The 18,628-nt window shown below is 41.4% G+C and overlaps 1 protein-coding gene across 1 annotated transcript in view; it reads left to right on the top strand.

Annotated features, from left to right (window-relative positions):
- Positions 1–18,628, top strand: part of LOC140204578 (glutamate receptor 3-like) — a 385,312-nt gene that overhangs the window by 236,700 nt on the left and 129,984 nt on the right. Inside the window, exon 8 of the mRNA XM_072271301.1 lies at positions 6,479–6,583. Coding sequence (XP_072127402.1) covers positions 6,479–6,583 — 105 coding nt within the window. The remainder of the gene's footprint in view (positions 1–6,478; positions 6,584–18,628) is intronic.

Here is an 18,628-nt window from a genome sequence, read left to right as displayed (position 1 = left end):
TAGGGTAGAAAATTCCAAAGACTTGCATCTTTTGGAAGAGAACTGTCTCATTCTGTCTGTCCAAAATGGCTGAGCACCCAACCATATGACTGCTTCAAGCTTCCAGAATCTTCAGATGGCGGTATTAGCCTCTTGGTATCTACCCTATCAATTCCTCCCAGTATCTTGTACATCTCAAAGATATCGCTTTCACTCTTCCCAACTTCAGTGAGTAGAAATGCAGCCTTCTCAGTCTGTATCCATTGGACAACACCCTGATACCAAGAATTATTGTAATGAACATATGCTACACTAACTGCAAAGGCATCAATGTGATTTTGATTTAAACTGCTTGAGTCATGAATAAAGAATTAATGAATGTGTAGATGAATGAGTCCCCGTGAAATCATTTAGGATTTACCCCAATCAAAAGCCCTGGATGAACCTTGAAATCCTGAATTTGTGAGAGCTAGATCAGAGGTGTTCAAGTCCAGAGATCAAGAATGCTACATCAAGTGCAGGGATGATCTCCGGAAAACCATCTCATGGATGAAGTGGAGATTCCGGATGAGACTGGAATCGAGGAGGGATGCTCAATGGCTGTGGCAAGGTTTGAATGCCATTAACTTTCTCAAAGTTAAATCTGAAGATGACGTGCAGGCTGCCTTCAAGAGAAAGGATCCAAGGAAAGCATTTGGTCCAGACAGAGTACCTGGATAAGTACTGAAGATCTGTGCTGACCAGCTGGCTGGTGTGTTCACGGATATCTTCAACCTCTTGTTCAGGCGGTGTGTGGTACCCACCTGCTTCAAGCAGGCTTCAATCATACCGGTGCCCAGGAAGAGTCTGGTAACCTGCCTCAATGACTATCACCTAATGGCACCTGCATCCACAGTGATGAAGTGTTTTGAGGTGTTGAAGCGTATCAGCTTCTGTCTGGGTGTCAACTTGGATCTGCTCTATTTTGCCCACTGAAGCAACAGGTCCACAGCAGATGCCATTTTGTTGGCTCTTCACACAACTCTGGAACAACTGGATAGCGAAGATGCATACATCACGATGCTCTTTATCGATTATAGCTCAGCATTTAATACCATCATCCCCTCAAAACTATCAGTAAACTCCAAGACCTGAGCCTCAATACCCTCTTCTGTAACTGGGTCCTGGATTTCCTCACTTGCTGTCAGATGCATTGACAAAAACATCTTCTCCACAATCTCCATCAGTACAGCAGCACCACAGGGATGGGTGCTCAGCCCCCTGTACGCGCTTTACATGTATGACTGTGTGGATAAGTACAGCTCCAACACCACTTTCAAGTTCTCTGATGACGCCACTGTTGTGGGCCATTGCACGGTTGGTGATGAATCAACATGCAGGAGGGAGACTGAAAATGTGGCTGAGTGGTGTAATAACAACAACCTCTCACGCCATGTCATTAAGAGCAAGGAAATGATAGTAGACTTCAGGAGAGGGAAACCAGAGGTCCATGAGCCAGTACTCTTCAGAGGATCAGAGGTTGAGAGGATCAGTATCTTTAAATTCCTGGGTGTCACTATCTTGAAGGACTTATCCTGGACCCGTCATATAAATATAAATGCAAAGGAAGCATGAAAGCACCTCTACTTCCTCAGGAGACTGCGAAGATTTGGTGAGTCATCAAAAACCTTGGCAAACTTCTATAGCTGTGCAGTGGAAAGTGTGCTGACTGGCTGCATTGTGGCCTAGTATGGGAACACCAGTGCCTTTGAACAGAAAATCCTTCAAAAGTTAGTGGATTTGGCCCAGTACATCATAGGTAAAGCCCTTCCAACCATTGAGCACATCTACATGAAACATTGCTGTAGAAAAGCAGCATCCATTACCAAAGATGCTCATTACCCAGGCCATGCTCTTTTTTTCACTGCTGCCATCAGGTAGAAGGTACAAGTGCCTCAGGACTTGCACCACCAGGTTCAAAACAGTTACTGTCCCTCAACCAAAAGGGTTACCCTCATTCTACTTCTGGTGAACCAACAACTGATGGTCTGACGTTAAGGACTCTTCATCTTGCTATTTCATACTCTTTCATTTCATGTTATTTCATACTCGTTATTTATTGCATATTGTATTTGCACAGTTTGATGTTCGTTGATCCTGTTTACAGTTGCTGTTCTATAGACTTACTAAGTAGCCCCGTAAAAAGAATCTCAGGTTAGTATATGGTGACATTTTGTACTCTGATAATAAATTTTACTTTGAGCTTTGAATTGACAGCATAGCAAATACACAGCAGGTTTACCTATGCATGTCAAAAGGCAAAATTTGATTAACATTGTAACCAAGACCCTTCACTCTGAAAATTCATACAGCAAGCTTTGCAAGGAACTTAAATTGGTTATTCTATCTCAGATAGATGTTAATAATTATGGACGTACACTCAGTGGCCACTGTATTACAGCTGCTTATTAATGCAAATGACTAATCGGCCAATCATGTGGCAGTAACTGAATGCATGAAAACATGCAAACGTGGTCAAGAGGTTCAATTGTTATTCAGACCAAACATCAGAATGGGGAAGAAATGTGATCTAAGTGACTTTGACCGTGGAATGATTGCTGGTGCCAGTTGGAGTGGTTTAAACATCTCATAAACTGCTGACCTCCAAGGGTTTTCGTGCACAACAGTCTCTAGAGTTTACAGAAAATGGTGCAAAGAGGAAAAAACATTCACTGAGCAACAGTTCTGTGGGCAAACATGCATTGTTAATGAGAGAGGTGAGAGAATGGTCAGACTGTTTCAAGCTGACAGGAAGGCAACAGTAATTCAAATAACTAAACGTTACAACAGTGGTGTGCAGAAGAGCACCTCTGAATGTAAAAAACATCGAACTTTGAAATGGATGGGCTATAGCAGCGGTCCCCAACCACCGGGCTGCAAAGCATATACTACCGGGCCGTGAGGAAACGATATGAGTCAGCTGCACCTTTCCTCATTCCCTGTCACACACTGTAGAACTTGAACATAGGGTTGCCAACTGTCCTGTATTTGCCAGGCCATCCCGTATATTGGGCTAAATTGGTTTGTCCTGTATTTCCCCCGCTAAGGTAGAGCGTTCCTATGAAGCCTTTTGTGTCAAAATGGCGTGAAGCAAAGAAGTGATTACCATTAATTTATATGGGAAAAAATTTTTGAGCATTCCCAGACCCAAAAGCTAACCTAACAAATCATACCAAATAACACATAAAACCGAAAATAAATAACACTAACATATAGTAAAAGCAGGAATGATATGATAAATACACAACCTATATAAAGTAGAAATAATGTATGTACAGTATAGTCGGGAAGATAAAGGCAAAACTGATCTATGGGTTAAAAAAATCGGCACGTACGCGCATGCGCACATTACATGCACAGTCACGCATGCGCACACAGGTGCCCGCGCAAGGCTTCATGATCATGGTAGTCTTTCCTGGGGTAAGCTGTCCTGGGATTTGACTGCTACTTTTGTCCCTTATTTGGGAGTGAGAAAATTGGCAACCCTAACTGTAAAAGACATGTTGAAGTGAGTTTAATCCTACTTGAACAACACCCCCCCCCCCCCGGTCGGCCGGTCTGCAAGAATATTGTCAGTATTAACAGGTCCGCGGTGCAAAAAAGGTTGGGGACCCCTGGGCTACAGCAGCAGATGACCACGAACATCCACTCAGTGGCCACTTTATTAGGTATAGGAGCTTCCTAATAAAGTGGCCACTAAATGTAGGTATTCATCCTCAATCAGAGTTGCTAATTAGAGCAAAATTTTAGAAGCGGGGTACAACATGCAGAACGCTGTGCTTTCAGTGTTAGTATTTAGAGATTAATCTCTAGGTATGTGCTGCATTATTTAGAGGATGCAGACATTCAGTCTACATCCTGGGTATCATCCTTCCTTTAACACCGCCACTGAAAATCAATCGGTTAGCTTTTTATTTTATTGTAGTTTGAAAGATCTTAAGTTTTGGAACATTTGCTGCTTTTAACATTAACCGTTCCTTGCAAAAAGTAATGAATCATCTATTACAAAATCCTAATCCATATTCCAGAGTAAATTATACTAAATAACTACAGAAACATTTTTTTTGCTTTCAAATATTCCATGTTTATATTTCTAAGAGTTTCTTTGGTTGAGTGTAGTTGTAAAAGAGGCCTTCATAATTACTGATTTTATTGTTATCTCTTCACTGCTGAGAGAATCTTTGGAAGAATCCAACTTCACCTGCTAGTTATAGTGTGAAACCGCTTTAAATCCTCCAGAGATTTTGCACCAACATTTACAGCTGTGCAGGATGAAAAAGGGAGTGTGGTTTATAGGTTAGATACTGCCAGCTTTAATAAAAGATCATCAACCTGAAATGATAACTCAGTTTTTTTCCTGTCTCCACAGATGTTACCCGATCTACTGAGTATTTCCAGCATTTTCTGTTATTAGCCAAAATATAATTACTTACAGAGTTAAGCTCCTGTAAATCTGCTCTAACAAAATGCTACATCCTCTGAGGAACTTCCCCCGCAGTAAAAGTCTGACTTTTTTTTCAATTTTCCATAACTAATTTTATTTCTTCATGTGACATTATCAATTTCATGCAATTTAGTGCCAGATGGCACCAGAATGTTTGAAGTGCACATGCCTGCTGTTTTCATGTCAATCTCCTTACAGCCCACAGGTGAATGAGACTTTCTTCCCAATAACTCTTCTGGAGATTATACCTAGGACTCTGAAGTTGTTTGGCTGTAAAACAACTACAATTATTGCTTTAAAACTGAAATTATTTAAAGATTGTGTCACCGTCTGTGATTTGCATTACTTTCTATCAAAGGTGCATTTGGAATATTGTATTCAGGTTCAGTCACCCTGCTATGGAAAAAATGTCATAAGGCTATAAGGAGACCATGGGAGGTTTACGAGGGTGTAGCTGGGATTCAAGGGACTGTGCTATGGAGGGAGGTTGAATAGGTTGGCACTCTATTCATTAAAGCATAGGAGAGTAAGGTGTGATCTTATAGAAGTCCATAAAATCATGAAGGCCATTATAAAGGGTGAACGCATACAGTTTTTTCCCCCAGGGTTGGGAAATCATGGAGGACATGGGTTTAGGGTGAAAGTGGAGAGATTTAATAGGATTCAGAGGGGCAACCTTTTCATCCGGAGGGTGGAATGAGCTGCCAGAGGAAGTGGTGGATGCGGGTATGTCAACATTTAAAAGGCACTTGGATAACCACAAGGATAACAAGGTTCTGAGCAAGGGTTCCCAACCTGTGGTCCATGAATCTCATCGGTTATTGGTAAGGCTCTATGGCTTAAAAAAATGTTTGGAACCCCTGGTTTAGGGGGATTTGGGGTAAACATGGGAAAATGGAACTAACTGAGAGGAGAATTTTGGTCAGCATTGACCAGTTGGACTGACGGAATTGTTTCCATGCTATATGACTTTATGATCCACTTTGACTTCCTCGTGTCTCATCCTGCAAATGGACTTTGGCAGGGGATAAGAACACACTGAGCGTGCATAGTTTACACATGCAAGCAAGACCTGCCTTCATTCCATCTACAGTCACCAAAGCCAAATGTGCAGATTTCAAGCTACATTCATACTTGAACTATATTGAGGATTATGGATGGTTTCCATCAGTGATTTTATAGCTAAAAAATAATTCCCAAAGGGTAAAAGCTAACATGAAGAGAGTGATTTTATAAAAAGAAAAGGAGCATTCAATATTCTTTTCATATAGCCCTCCACAGGCTGTTCTTCATTCTGTTCCCCATGAGTGGGAAAGTGGTTACACATAGATTAATTTATCTGACTAATAATCCATTGTATTGTGCTGGCAATCCAGAGACCCAAGTTCAAATCCCACCACTGCAGTTATCGAGTTTGTTAAGTATTTGGAACTTGGAAAAGCAGCAGGTAGTCTCAGGAATGGTGACCCAAAATGGTTCATTAGCGTCTGTCAGAGGAAGAAGTCTGCCATCTTTATCTGATCTGGCGCTTTTGTAACTCCTGATCATCCCACACAGTTAATATTAAATGCTCTTTCTCTCTTTATAAGCTAATCAGTTATAGGAACTTTCTCTAAGGGAAGTTTGAGATGGCAATAAATAGTGATCTTACTGGAGACATGTACATCCTGAAAAATAAAGAAAATGTGTGTGGAGAACTTTACTAGTAACATGAGGGTCATAGCATTTGTTTCTGATTGCCTCTTTATAATGCCTTAAAATGTCGAAATAGTCTGGAGTACATTTCATTTTCAGTGTACAAATGTTAAAGGGGTTCACTCGTAAAATGATAACAATTATACTAAAGAAAGGCTCTTTCACTCTCTGTTCTCATAAATGGCAAGTGAAGTTCCAAGATTCTGAGTGTGGTGACCTTCCCCAATATCTCCAATGGCATGGCTCATGAAATTTCTATTTCAATATGAAACAGTGTGGTTAGCAGTATGTCACCATGTACCTGTTATTCTATGTGTGCAGGTACGAGGCCGAGGGCTAACTGGAAACCTGCAATTTGATAACTATGGGCGAAGGTCAAACTACACCATCGATGTTTATGAGCTACGACCTACTGGTCCTCGAAAGGTAAGTTAAATTAAAGCATTTTCATTTAAATTTAAGCAGGTCTGCTTGTTAAGCTAACCACAAATGGTGTTTTTGACATGTGTTTATTGTATTCCAAGACAACAGGCCTTCTTGAATCTAATAAGATATTTTAAAGATTAGTTTTATTTGTCACATTTACATCAGAACATACAGTGAAATGTGTCCTTTGCACCAAATCAAAACAAATCAATATCCTATCTGTTCGCTTTTGATCATTAGTGCCGACTGGGTATATTCTTATAGATCTTGAGCAATGTATTTCCTGAATGGCTGTTCATATTATTCACTTAATTCTGGGAATCAGAAATTAATCTTACTGCAACTTCTACTCTATTAGCTATTTAAGTACAAAAATCTGAAGTGTTACTTCATTTGTTATGAATGTATTTTGTGTGGGTGGGCAATACACCTAGTCCTTTGTAATTGAGAGTTATTTATCCTTGGCGTTAACTGAATCATTATTGTGAAACAGTGTTTCCCCATGGACTTGTACTGCGCTATAAGGGAATAGAACTCCTGCTTTGTAATTGACTTCACTGACTCAGACTTGCCTATTTTGCAATGATGCAGCGTTCTCTGTTGCATATGATAAAGAGTAATGGTTACACTAATATTGAAACAGATAATGTGTCTAAGAAATTGGTTTTCACTGGTTTGCGACATAAAATGAGCAAAACTTCTTAGATGTACATCTGAAAGTGGAAAGTTGAAGCTTTCTCCAAAGTGTCACATTTGCTGTGAATAGAGAAAAGATTGTCTCCTGAAGCAGCTTGCCAGTCAGTAGGGGCAGCCTTTTCGGTAATATTTGGCTTGGATGATGTGCTGGCATTTAGATAGGCTTTGGTACTGAATTGGAGGATTTTGAACACAAGCTTGAAGAACTAGGGGTGCTGCTGCGGAGAGACTGAGCCTTGTAATTGCACTCCTGCTATCTTCTGATAACCCCATACCCAATAAAGTGATATTTAAGATCATTTGCAACAAAAGCGACTCTTTCTGAAGAGATCATATTGCACTGGAACACTTGAGTCTTTGCATCCCTATCTCAGCGTGTCTTATTCACCATGCCTTTCTCCTAATGTGTGTGCTGCCAAAATACTTGGCACTGTTTGCTTTCTGCTGTTACTTCTGAAACATTTTCCCACACTTACTTCCTTGGATCCATTGCCAGTAGATCCAACACCCCTGCTGTCTTCTCCCTTAATATGTCTACAGGGCCCTGTAAGTCATTATGGTTAAACACTAGTATATCTCAGATGGATTTTGGATGCATTAACAAAAAGTTAGTTTCAGATCACTATGTGTCTATTATAACCTGTGATATACCCCATTTAAATTCATAAATATGTTTTTGGACATATCCTGTTTGCTTACTAACTAAATGGGCTTAATTCTTCACCCATTGCATGGTTTCCATGGTAATATAGACAATAACTGTAAAGTAATTAAATGACCTCAAAACAGTATTTTACAAACCTTCTCCTTAAGTGGCTTTTAAACACTTTGAAAAAGAATGATCACTGTGGAAAATTATTCAGTGGCAAGAATTCACATAGAACTATAGTCCTGCAAATGGTAAGAGTGTGTGAGAAACAAGAACTTCAGCTACTGTTGCAAGTATTTCACCATCATATATATTCCATTGAAAAAGCTCTGAAACTTCTCCATAGGATATTAGAAAACAGACATAAGATGGTTGGAAATTACTTGTATTAAAAGATAGATGGAGAGATTTCTAAAAGATATATCAACACTTTCTCTAAAAAATGTCTACAGTTTAAGTATACAGAGTATTGTGTTCAATTTTGTTTGCCTGGTTATAGAGATGATATATTATTAAACTGGAAAGAGTGCAGCAAAGATTTACGAGATGCTACCAGGACTTGAGGGTCTGAGTTTTAGGGAAAGGTCGGACAGGCTAGGACTTTATTCCTTAGAGAATAGGAGACTGGGAGGTGATCTTATAGAAGTATACAAAATCATGAGGGGCATAAATAGAGTGAATGCACTCAGTCTTTTTTTTTCTCAGAGTTGTGATATTCACAACTAGAGGACATAGATTTAAGTTGGGACGAGGAACTTGAGGCCACTGTTTTGGACAAATCTATGCAGAATCAGCTGCCAGAGGAAATGACTGCAGCAGGTACACTAAGACCTTTTGAAAGACTACTGGACAGGTGCATGATTGGAAAATTTTAGAAGGTTCTGGGCCAAACATTGGCAAATGGGACTAGCTTGGATAGGGCACCTTGGTCAGCCTGTTTCCATGCTGTATGACTCTATAAATCGAGGGTCCACATGCTGTCTTTGAATTCCACCTGGCTTCATTGTTACTTTAGCTCACTATTTTTGTTGATTTATGTACAAGGCATTAATTGCGTTGAGGCATTGAGTGCTGATGAGTCATTTGGGGGAGTTCCAAACTGAGGAGGCTGAAATAACATGACTGCTAAAGCAACCTAGTTCAATGAGTAATTTGCTCTTGACAATTTAAATCCATTGCTCCGTCAAGCTCAATCATTCCTCCAAAGATAAAGCACTTTATTTTTAACTATTCAAATTACCAATGGCTAATAGCTAAGGATGTCCACACTAACTATAATTATTTTAGCCATTTTAATGTTGTGTTCAGTTTATAACCGTATTATTCGTGTTTAGGTCCCCCTACACTGTGGCACTTTGTATTAAATAAACATGACCTAAGGACCATTGCCACCCCATTCCATTTTTTATGAGATGGGGGCATTGCCGGTTGAGGTCAGCATTTATAGCCTTTGAGGAGGTGGCAGTGAATCATCATGTTGCACGCTGCAGTCCAAGGAGTTAAAAATACATTCATGGTGCCATTCCACAGGGAGTTCCAGGGTTTTGACTAGTAGTGAAGAAGGAACAGTGACACACTCTGATGATTTGGAGGGAATTTGTGGTGGCATTCCCCTAGCTGGGCTGCCTTTTTCCCTCAATGGTAGAAGTTGCAAGTTTAGAAAATACTATCAAGTAGTCTTCATGTGTAAAAGCAGCACAAATTCTCGACATAGAAGCATAGAAACTAAGAGCTAGAGAAAGCCATTCAGTTCTTTAAGCCTTCTCCATATTCAGTACAGTTCAGGCTAAAGACTGATCCCCAGTACTGTATTCACATTCTCTCTCATGCACCTTGATGCCTTTTTCATTGAGAAAATCACTTATCTTTTGAAAATTTTTCAGTGACTTGATATCTACAACCCTCTGTGATGGCAAATTCCATTAACTGGCCAACTTTTGAATGAAGTAATTTTTCCCCACATCAAAGCTAAACATGTTGTCCTGAAGCTTTGCTTTAGGCATCTCCGCCAGGGGAAATATCCTCCCCACTCCCCTCTAGGATCATGGAACACATCAACACAGAAAAAGGCACTTCAGCCCATCTAGTCTGTGCCAAACTATTATACTGCATCTTCCCATTGAATTATACCTGGACCATAGCAATCCATACTCCTCCAATCCATATAGTTATCAAAGCTTCTCTAAAATGTTGAAATTGAACCCACATCCACCACTTCCACTGGCAGTGTGTTCCACAGTCTCACCACCCGCTGATTGAAGAAGCTCCCCTTCATGTTTCCTCAAAGGTTACGGGAAGAAGGCAGATGAATAGGGTTGAGGGGAATAATAAATCAGCAGTGATGGAATGGCAGAGCAGACTTGGTGGGCTGAATGGCCAAATGACAGCATGTCTTTAGGTTTAAACATTTCACCTTTTCACCCTTAACCTATGATCTCTAATTCTAGTTTCACCCAACTGTTGTGTATTTAATAGATCAGTAATATTTGAGTAATATTGTAAATATATTGTTGATTAAGCATTCTTGGTAGTTTACATAGTGGTGGTGGCATCCGTTAGTCTTGTGAGACCATGGATCTGCGCCTGGAAAGCCTTGCTTCAGTCTGTGTTAGAGCAGCGTCTGTTGTGGCTGTAGAGGCCCACGCAAGAGTGACAGTCTTGGCTGCAGCGACTGCACTTGAAGGCACTATCCTCCAGTGTTGTCTTGGTGCTGTTTTTCCAACGAGTGCACTTTTCTTCAGCAGCAAGCCTCAGCTTCTCTTCTCCTCTTTTTAGACCTCTGCGTAGTTCTAGCCTCCAGTGAGAGCGATCGCTTGTGACCTCTCAACGTTCATTTTCCGTGACTTCATGTCTCTCTTGCGAACGTCTTTGGAACGAAGATGGGGCCGCCCTTGTGCTCTCTTGCCAGAGGCCAGTTCCCCGTACAGCAGGTCTTTCGGGATCCTCCCGTCTGACATGCGGTGTACGTGGCCCAGCCAGCAGAGACAGCATTTACATAATGCATTCTGTAAACGTACGTAATTGACATAGTCATTACATCATCACCTGATATATAGAACATACAACATAGAATAGTACAGCACAGTACAGGCCCTTCGGCCCACAATGTTGTGCCGACCCTCAAACCCTGCCTCTCATATAAGCCCCCACCTTAGATTCCTCCATATACCTGTCTAGTAGTCTCTTAAACTTCACTAGTGTATCTGCCTCCACCACTGACTCAGGCAGTGCATTCCATGCACCAACCACTCTCTGAGTAAAAAACCTTCCTCTAATATCCCCCTTGAACTTCCCACCCCTTACCTTAAAGCCATGTCCTCTTGTACTGAGCAATGGTTCCCTGGGGAAGAGGCGCTGGCTATCCACTCTATCTATTCCTCTTATTATCTTATACACCTCTATCATGTCTCCTCTCATCCTCCTTCTCTCCAAAGAGTAAAGCCCTAGCTCCCTTAATCTCTGATCATAATGCATACTTTCTAAACCAGGCAGCATCCTAGTAAATCTCCTCTGTACCCTTTCCAATGCTTCCACATCCTTCCCATAGTGAGGTGACCAGAACTGGACACAGTACTCCAAGTGTGGCCTAACCAGAGTTTTATAGAGCTGCATCATTACATCGCGACTGTTAAACTCTATCCCTCGACTTATGAAAGCTAACACCCCATAAGCTTTCTTAACTACCCTATCCACCTGTGAGGCAACTTTCAGGGATCTGTGGACATGTACCCCGAGATCCCTCTGCTCTTCCACACTACCAAGTATCCTGCCATTTACTTTGTACTCTGCCTTGGAGTTTGTCCTTCCAAAGTGTACCACCTCACACTTCTCCGGGTTGAACTCCATCTGCCACTTCTCAGCCCACTTCTGCATCCATCAATGTCTCTCTACAATCTTTGACAATCCTCTACACTATCTACAACACCACCAACCTTTGTGTCGTCTGCAAACTTGCCAACCCACCCTTCTACCCCCACATCCAGGTTGTTAATAAAAATCACGAAAAGTAGAGGTCCCAGAACAGATCCTTGTGGGACACCACTAGTCACAATCCTCCAATCTGAATGTACTCCCTCCACCACCACCCTCTGCCTTCTGCAGGCAAGCCAATTCTGAATCCAGCTGGCCAAACTTCCCTGGATCCCATGCCTTCTAACTCTCTGGATAAGCCTACTGTGTGGAACCTTGTCAAATGCCTTACTAAAATCCATATAGATCCCATCCACTGCACTACCCTCATTTATATGCCTGGTCACCTCCTCAAAACACTCTATCAGGCTTGTTAGACATGATCTTCCCTTCACAAAGCCATGCTGACTGTCCCTGTTCAGACCATGATTCTCTAAATGTCTATATGTGCACTTCAGTTAAATGTTTTTTAAAAAGTTAGACCCACATCTTGGACTCCTTGTTTTCCTTTAACAGAGCTTAGTATTTTGGAGTTACTAGACATAACCCCGACCTCAGTGGAAAAAATATATTTGCATTTACCCTATCTAAACCCTTCATAATTTGGTATACCTCTATCAAATCTCCCCTTATTCTTCTATGCTCCAGGAAACAAAGTGCTAACCTACGCAGCCATTCCCTATAACTCAGGTCCTCTAATCCCAGTAACATCTTTGTAAATTTTCCCTGTACTTGTTCAATCTTATTGAGATCTTTCCTGTAGGTAGGTGACCAGAACGACACGCAATACTCCAAATTAGATCCACACCCCCACCTTGAGACCAGAACAGGAGTCTGGCCCTATCAGGGGATCCCCTCTCATTCTTATTAATTGTAACGAAACCCAGCAGACCACCTCATGTTTCAGCCCCACCATCCCAGGGATTAGTCACGTAAACCATTGCTGCACATATTGGCAAGTATATTCTTTCTTAGACGAGAAGAGACTAAAACTATCCACAGACCTCCAACTGTGGCCTTACCAAGCCCCTGCATAACTGAAGCAAGATTTAGTTGGTCCTGCTTTCAATTCCTTTGCTATGAAAGCTAATGTACCATTTCCTTTCTGCACCTGCATGTTCCCTTCCATTGCTACCCAAGTTACTCTCTCTAATTGGACCGTATGCACCATTTTGCAATGTAGTACAATTTAAATAATAACCCTCCTTTCTCTTTGTCCAATTGATGAAGGTAGATTTACATTTATCCACGTTATACTGTGTGTGCCCTGTCTTTTGCAGACCACAAAATTGCCAAATTGCCATGAAGCCTTTGTGCATCTTCCTCACAATTCGTAACTCCACCAAATTTCGTGTTGTCAGCAAACTTTGAAGTATCGCATTTGCTAATTTCATTGTAAATCATTGATAAATACTATAAACAGGTGAGGCCTAAGCACAGATTCTTGCATAGTCCACTGCATGCAACCCCAAAAGAAATTAATTTGTTCCTTTTCTCATTTCCAGTCAGTAAACTAATTTTCCATCCATGCCCAATTCATTGCCTCCAGTGTCACACACTTTAATTTCAAATACTAATCATTTATGTAAGCATCACTGTTTCCACGTCATCTGATATACCAGATAAATTCGTAAAATATATATACTTTGAAAAACATGATTTAGAAATTCATGTTGAAATTGCCTAATCCTGTTGAAATTCCTATCATCTCATCCTTTATTATAGATTCTTACATTTTCCCCTCCACGGACATTAGGTTAAATGACCAAATGAAGTTGAGTGCGTTGTCACAAGTACGTTGAGGTGCAGATACAATGAAAAACTTGCTTGCAACAGCATTACATGTATGCAGCTACAGACAACATACAGAGTATAAGTTATACATAGATTATACAAGTTCATGTAGTGCAAGAGATGATCCACAATGTTCCATTGCTATGGCAAGTGTTGTGGGTCCATTCAGGTACCTGATGGTTATAGTAAATCAGCTGTTCCTGAAACTTGTGTGGCACTGCAGGTTTCTGTCCCTCCTGCCTGATGGTGCCATCAAGAAAAGAGCTTAGCCCAGATAATAGTCATAGTCATACTTTATTGATCCCGGGGGAAATTGGTTTTCATTACAGTTGCACCATAAATAATTAAATAGTAATAAAAACCATAAATAATTAAATAGTAATATGTAAATTATGCCAGGAAATAAGTCCAGGACCAGCCTATTGGCTCAGGGTGTCTGACCCTCCAAGGGAGGAGTTGTAAAGTTTGATGGCCACAGGCAGGAATGACTTCCTATGACGCTCTGAGTTGCATCTCAGTACAATGAGTCTCTGGCTGAATGTACTTCTGTGCCCAACCAGTCCATTATGTAGTGGATGGGAGACATTGTCCAAGATGGCATGCAACTTGGACAGCATCCTCTTTTCAGACACCACCGTCAGAGAGTTCAGTTCCATCCCCACAACATCACTGGCCTTATGAATGAGTTTGTTGATTCTGTTGGTGTCTGCTACACTCAGCCTGCTGTCCCAGCACACAACAGCAAACATGATAGCACTGGCCACCACAGACTCGTAGAACATCCTCAGCGTCGTCCGGCAGATGTTAAAGGACCTCAGTCTCCTCAGGAAATAGAGACGGCTCTGACCCTTCTTGTAGACAGCCTCAGTGTTCTTTGACCAGTCCAGTTTATTGTCAGTTCGTATCCCCAGGCTATCTTCAGGCTATCCCTGAAGATAAATGCCACCTTTTTAAGGTAGTGGTGGGGAGATTATTGTCCATGATGGATGGGACTGTATCAACTACTCACTGTGGCCTCTTTTGTTCCTATGCTTTGGTACTAGATCATGATGCAACCAGTCAAGGTACCTTCAAAAGCGTACCTGTAGAAGCCTGATAAAGTCTTTGGTGACATGCCAGATCTTCTTAAGCTTCCTGGAAATTAATGGTGCTGGTGCACCACCTTTGTTATTGTGACAGTGTGTTGGGCCGAGAACAGACCATTCATGATGTTAATATGGTTTACTGTTTACTTTTTTTTCTCCATCCTTTTATTTAATAGCAGAACTATTCCTTAACATATAGAATTCAGGAAAATGATAACTTATGCATTCACTAACTCCCTGGCTACCTTACTTGGTAGTCTAAACAGCACATACTGTAGCCACAATGCACCATTGGTAATGGATGGGTTGCCAGTCAAAAAGATGGCTTTATGTTGGAAGGTATTCAATGGTATGAGATTTAGATCTTGAGGAACATGGGCCAAATGTGAAAATATGGAACTAGCTTAAATGGACATCTAAGTCTGCATTGATGAGTTGGACTAAAGGGCCTTTTTCCCGGCTGCATAAACCTAACTCTAATGTGTTCTACATTTGTAAGATGCTTGCCTGAGCTGTACCCTAACACAAGACTGAAACATAAGGCTTCTTATTTACTATTTGCAGAAATATTCCCAAGTGAAGCAAACAAGTGAAGTCAAGAGGACTACAAAGAAACACTGGCTCTGTCAATATATATCATTGACTATATGTCTGACCCAATATTTGTCCAGATGTCATTGCACTTTGAACCCAGATTTCATTACAAGCCAAATTAATATTTTGTTAAAGAATCTTGCTGTAGGGGGATAAAAGAATCAGTAACTTCTTTTTAGTGTTAAATTTTAAGATCAAGCACAGAATCGACTGAACTAAGCGATCTGCATTTTTCGTGCTATTGGAAACGGACCCAAATCTACCCATCATCGTGCAGTCTGCTTCTTTTTTAGCGTGCATGGCATTGAACGATTCACACTTAAGCAAAAGCCAAAGGTATAGTCCAAGTTGATCCAAGTACCTACTTTCAATCATTTTTGGTGCAACAACAATGAACAAGCCATTACTTGTTTCTCCAGGAATGTAGCCAGTTTTTTAACAGTGTTCAGTTGAATAATTGAGCTGGCAATTGAACCACCTATTGAATTATACAGACAAAAAGCATCCAAGATAAAATCTCTGGTCTGAGTTACTTTATCTCCAGTGAAATATTGATCGACGTGAAATTCTTCAGCAGTCACCTCACTGCTAAGCTGCAGAAAGGAAGCCCTTAGTATTACCAGAGTATTACACACAAAATCAGGTAGCATCTATGCAGGGCAATAAACAGTGTATGTTTCGGGCTGAGACCCTTCATCACGACTAGAAAGGAAGGGAACAAAAGCCAGAATAAGGTGGGGAGGGGAATGAAGTAAGAAGCTGTGACGTGATAGATGGAAGAGGTAGAGGGTAGAAGAAGAAGGAATCTGATAGGAGAAGACAGTGGACAAGGAAGAAAGGGAAGGAGGAGGGGCACCAAAGAGAGGTGATGAGCAGGTGAGAGGGAACCAGAATGGAGAATAGATAAATAGAGAGGAGGAGGGGAGAAATTACCAGAAGTTAGAGAATTCGATGTTCATGTTATCAGATTGGAAGCTACTCCAGCCTGAGTGTGGCTGTAGAAGTGGTCATGGACTGACATTTTGGAATGGGAACGGGAAGTCAGAATCAGAATCAGGTTTATTATCACCGTCATGTGTCCTGAAATTTGTTAACTTAACAGCAGCAGCAGTTCAATGCAATACATAATATAGAAGAAAAAATTAAATAAATTACTGTATACATATATTGAATAGATTAAAAATCGTGCAAAAACAGAAATAATATAAATTTTAAAAGTAAGCTGGTCAAGGATTCAATGCCCTTTTAGGAATTGGATGGCAGAGGGGAAGAAGCTGTTCGTGAATTGCTGAGTGTGTGCCTTCAGGCTTCTGTACCTCCTACCTGATGATAACAATGAGAAAAGGGCATGGCCTGGGTGCTGGGGGTCGTTAATAATGGATGCCACCTTTCTGAGACACTGTTCTGTGAAGATGTCCTGGGTACTTTGTAGGCTAGTACCCAAGATGGAGCCGACTAAATTCACAACCATCTGCAGCTTCTTTCAGTCCTGTGCAGTAGCTACCCCCACCTCCCCCATACCAGACAGTGATGCAGCCTGTCAGAATACTCACCACAGTACATCTATAGAAGTTTTTGAGTGTATTTGTGTATATATAAAATCTTTTCAAACTGTTAATGAAGTATATTCTCTGTCTTGCCTTCTTTATAACTGCATCAATATGTTGGGACCAGGTTAGATCCTCAGAGATCTTGATACCCAGGAACTTGAAACTGCTCACTCTCTCCGCTTCTGATCCCTCTATGAGGATTGGTACGTGTTCCTTCGTCTTACCCTTCCTGAAGTCCACAATCAGCTCTTTCGTCTTACTGACGTTGAGTGCCAGGTTGTTGCTGCGACACCACTCCACTTGTTGGTATATCTCAGTCCTGTACGCCCTCTCGTCACCATTTGAAATTCTACCAACAATCATTATATCATCTGCAAATTTATAGATGGTATTTGAGCTATGCCTAGCCACATAGTCAATGGTATAGAAAGAGTAGAGCAGTGGACTAAGCACACACCCCTGAGGTGCGCCAGTGTTGATCGTCAGTGAGGAGGAGATGTTATCACCAATCCGCACAGATTGTGGTCTTTCAGTTAGGAAGTCGAGGATCCCATTGCAGAGGGAGGTACAGAAGCCCAGGTTCCATAACATCTCAATCGGGATTGTGGGAATAATGGTGTTAAATGCTGAGCTATAGCCGATGAACAGCATCCTGACATAGGTGTTTGTGTTGTCCAGGTGGTCTAAAGCCATGTGAAGAGCCATTGAGATTGCATCTGCTGTTCACCTATTGTGGCAATAGGCAAATTGCAATGGGTCCAGGTCCTTGCTGAGGCAGGAGTTCAGTCTAGTCATGACCAACCTCTCAAAGCATTTCATCACTGTAGATGTGAATGTTACTGGGCAATAGCCATTAAGGCAGCTCACATTATTCTTCTTTTGCACTGGTATAATTATTGCCTTTTTGAAGCAATTGGGGACTTCTGCCCTAGCAGTGAGAGATTGAAAATGTCCTTGAATAACACTGCCAGTTGGTTGGCACAGGTTTTCAAAGCCTTACCAGGTACTACATCGAGACCTTCTGCCTTACGACATTGGCTTCTGAGACAGAGATCACAGGGTCATCAGGTGTAGCAGGGGTCTTCACAGCTGTAGTTATATTATCCCTTTCAAAGCGGGTATAGAAGGCGTTGAGTTCATCTGGTAGTGAAGCATCACTGCCATTCATGCTACTGGGTTTTGCTTAGTAGGAAGTAATGTCTTGCAAACTCTGCCAGAGTTGTCATACATCCGATGTCGCCTCTAACCTCATTCAAAATTGTCTCTTAGCCCTTGAAATAGCCCTTCTTAAATCATACCTGGTTTTCTGGTACTGGCCTGGGTCACCAGACTTGAATGCCACAGATCTAGCCATCAGCATACACTGTACCTCCTGGTTCATCCACGGCTTTGTACAGTAAGCCTTTGTAGGCATACACTCATCCACACTGGTTTTACTGAGGTCAGTAACAAACTGCAGCATACTCATCCAGGTTCAAAGATGAATCCCTGAATACAGTCCAGTTCTCCGATTCAAAGCAGTCCTGTAAATGCTCCTGTGCTTCCCTTGTCCATGCCTTCTTGGTCCTCACTGCTGGAGCTGCAGTCTTCAGCCTCTGCCTATACTCAGGGTGTAGAAATAGAGCCAGGTGGTCAGACTTCCCCAAGTGAGGGCGTAGAATAGCACAGTAGGCATTCTTGATGGAAAAGTTGAATTGAAATGGGTGCAGCAGGAATATTCCCTGGTTTTTTGTGCTGGTTACCACTTGACAGCAGCTGCATATTGTAC

Source organism: Mobula birostris, chromosome 10 (assembly GCF_030028105.1).
Source record: "Mobula birostris isolate sMobBir1 chromosome 10, sMobBir1.hap1, whole genome shotgun sequence".
Lineage (NCBI taxonomy): Eukaryota > Metazoa > Chordata > Chondrichthyes > Myliobatiformes > Myliobatidae > Mobula > Mobula birostris.
The sequence above is the reverse complement of the archived record's forward strand: the minus strand, read 5'-3'. Positions and strand labels throughout refer to the sequence as shown.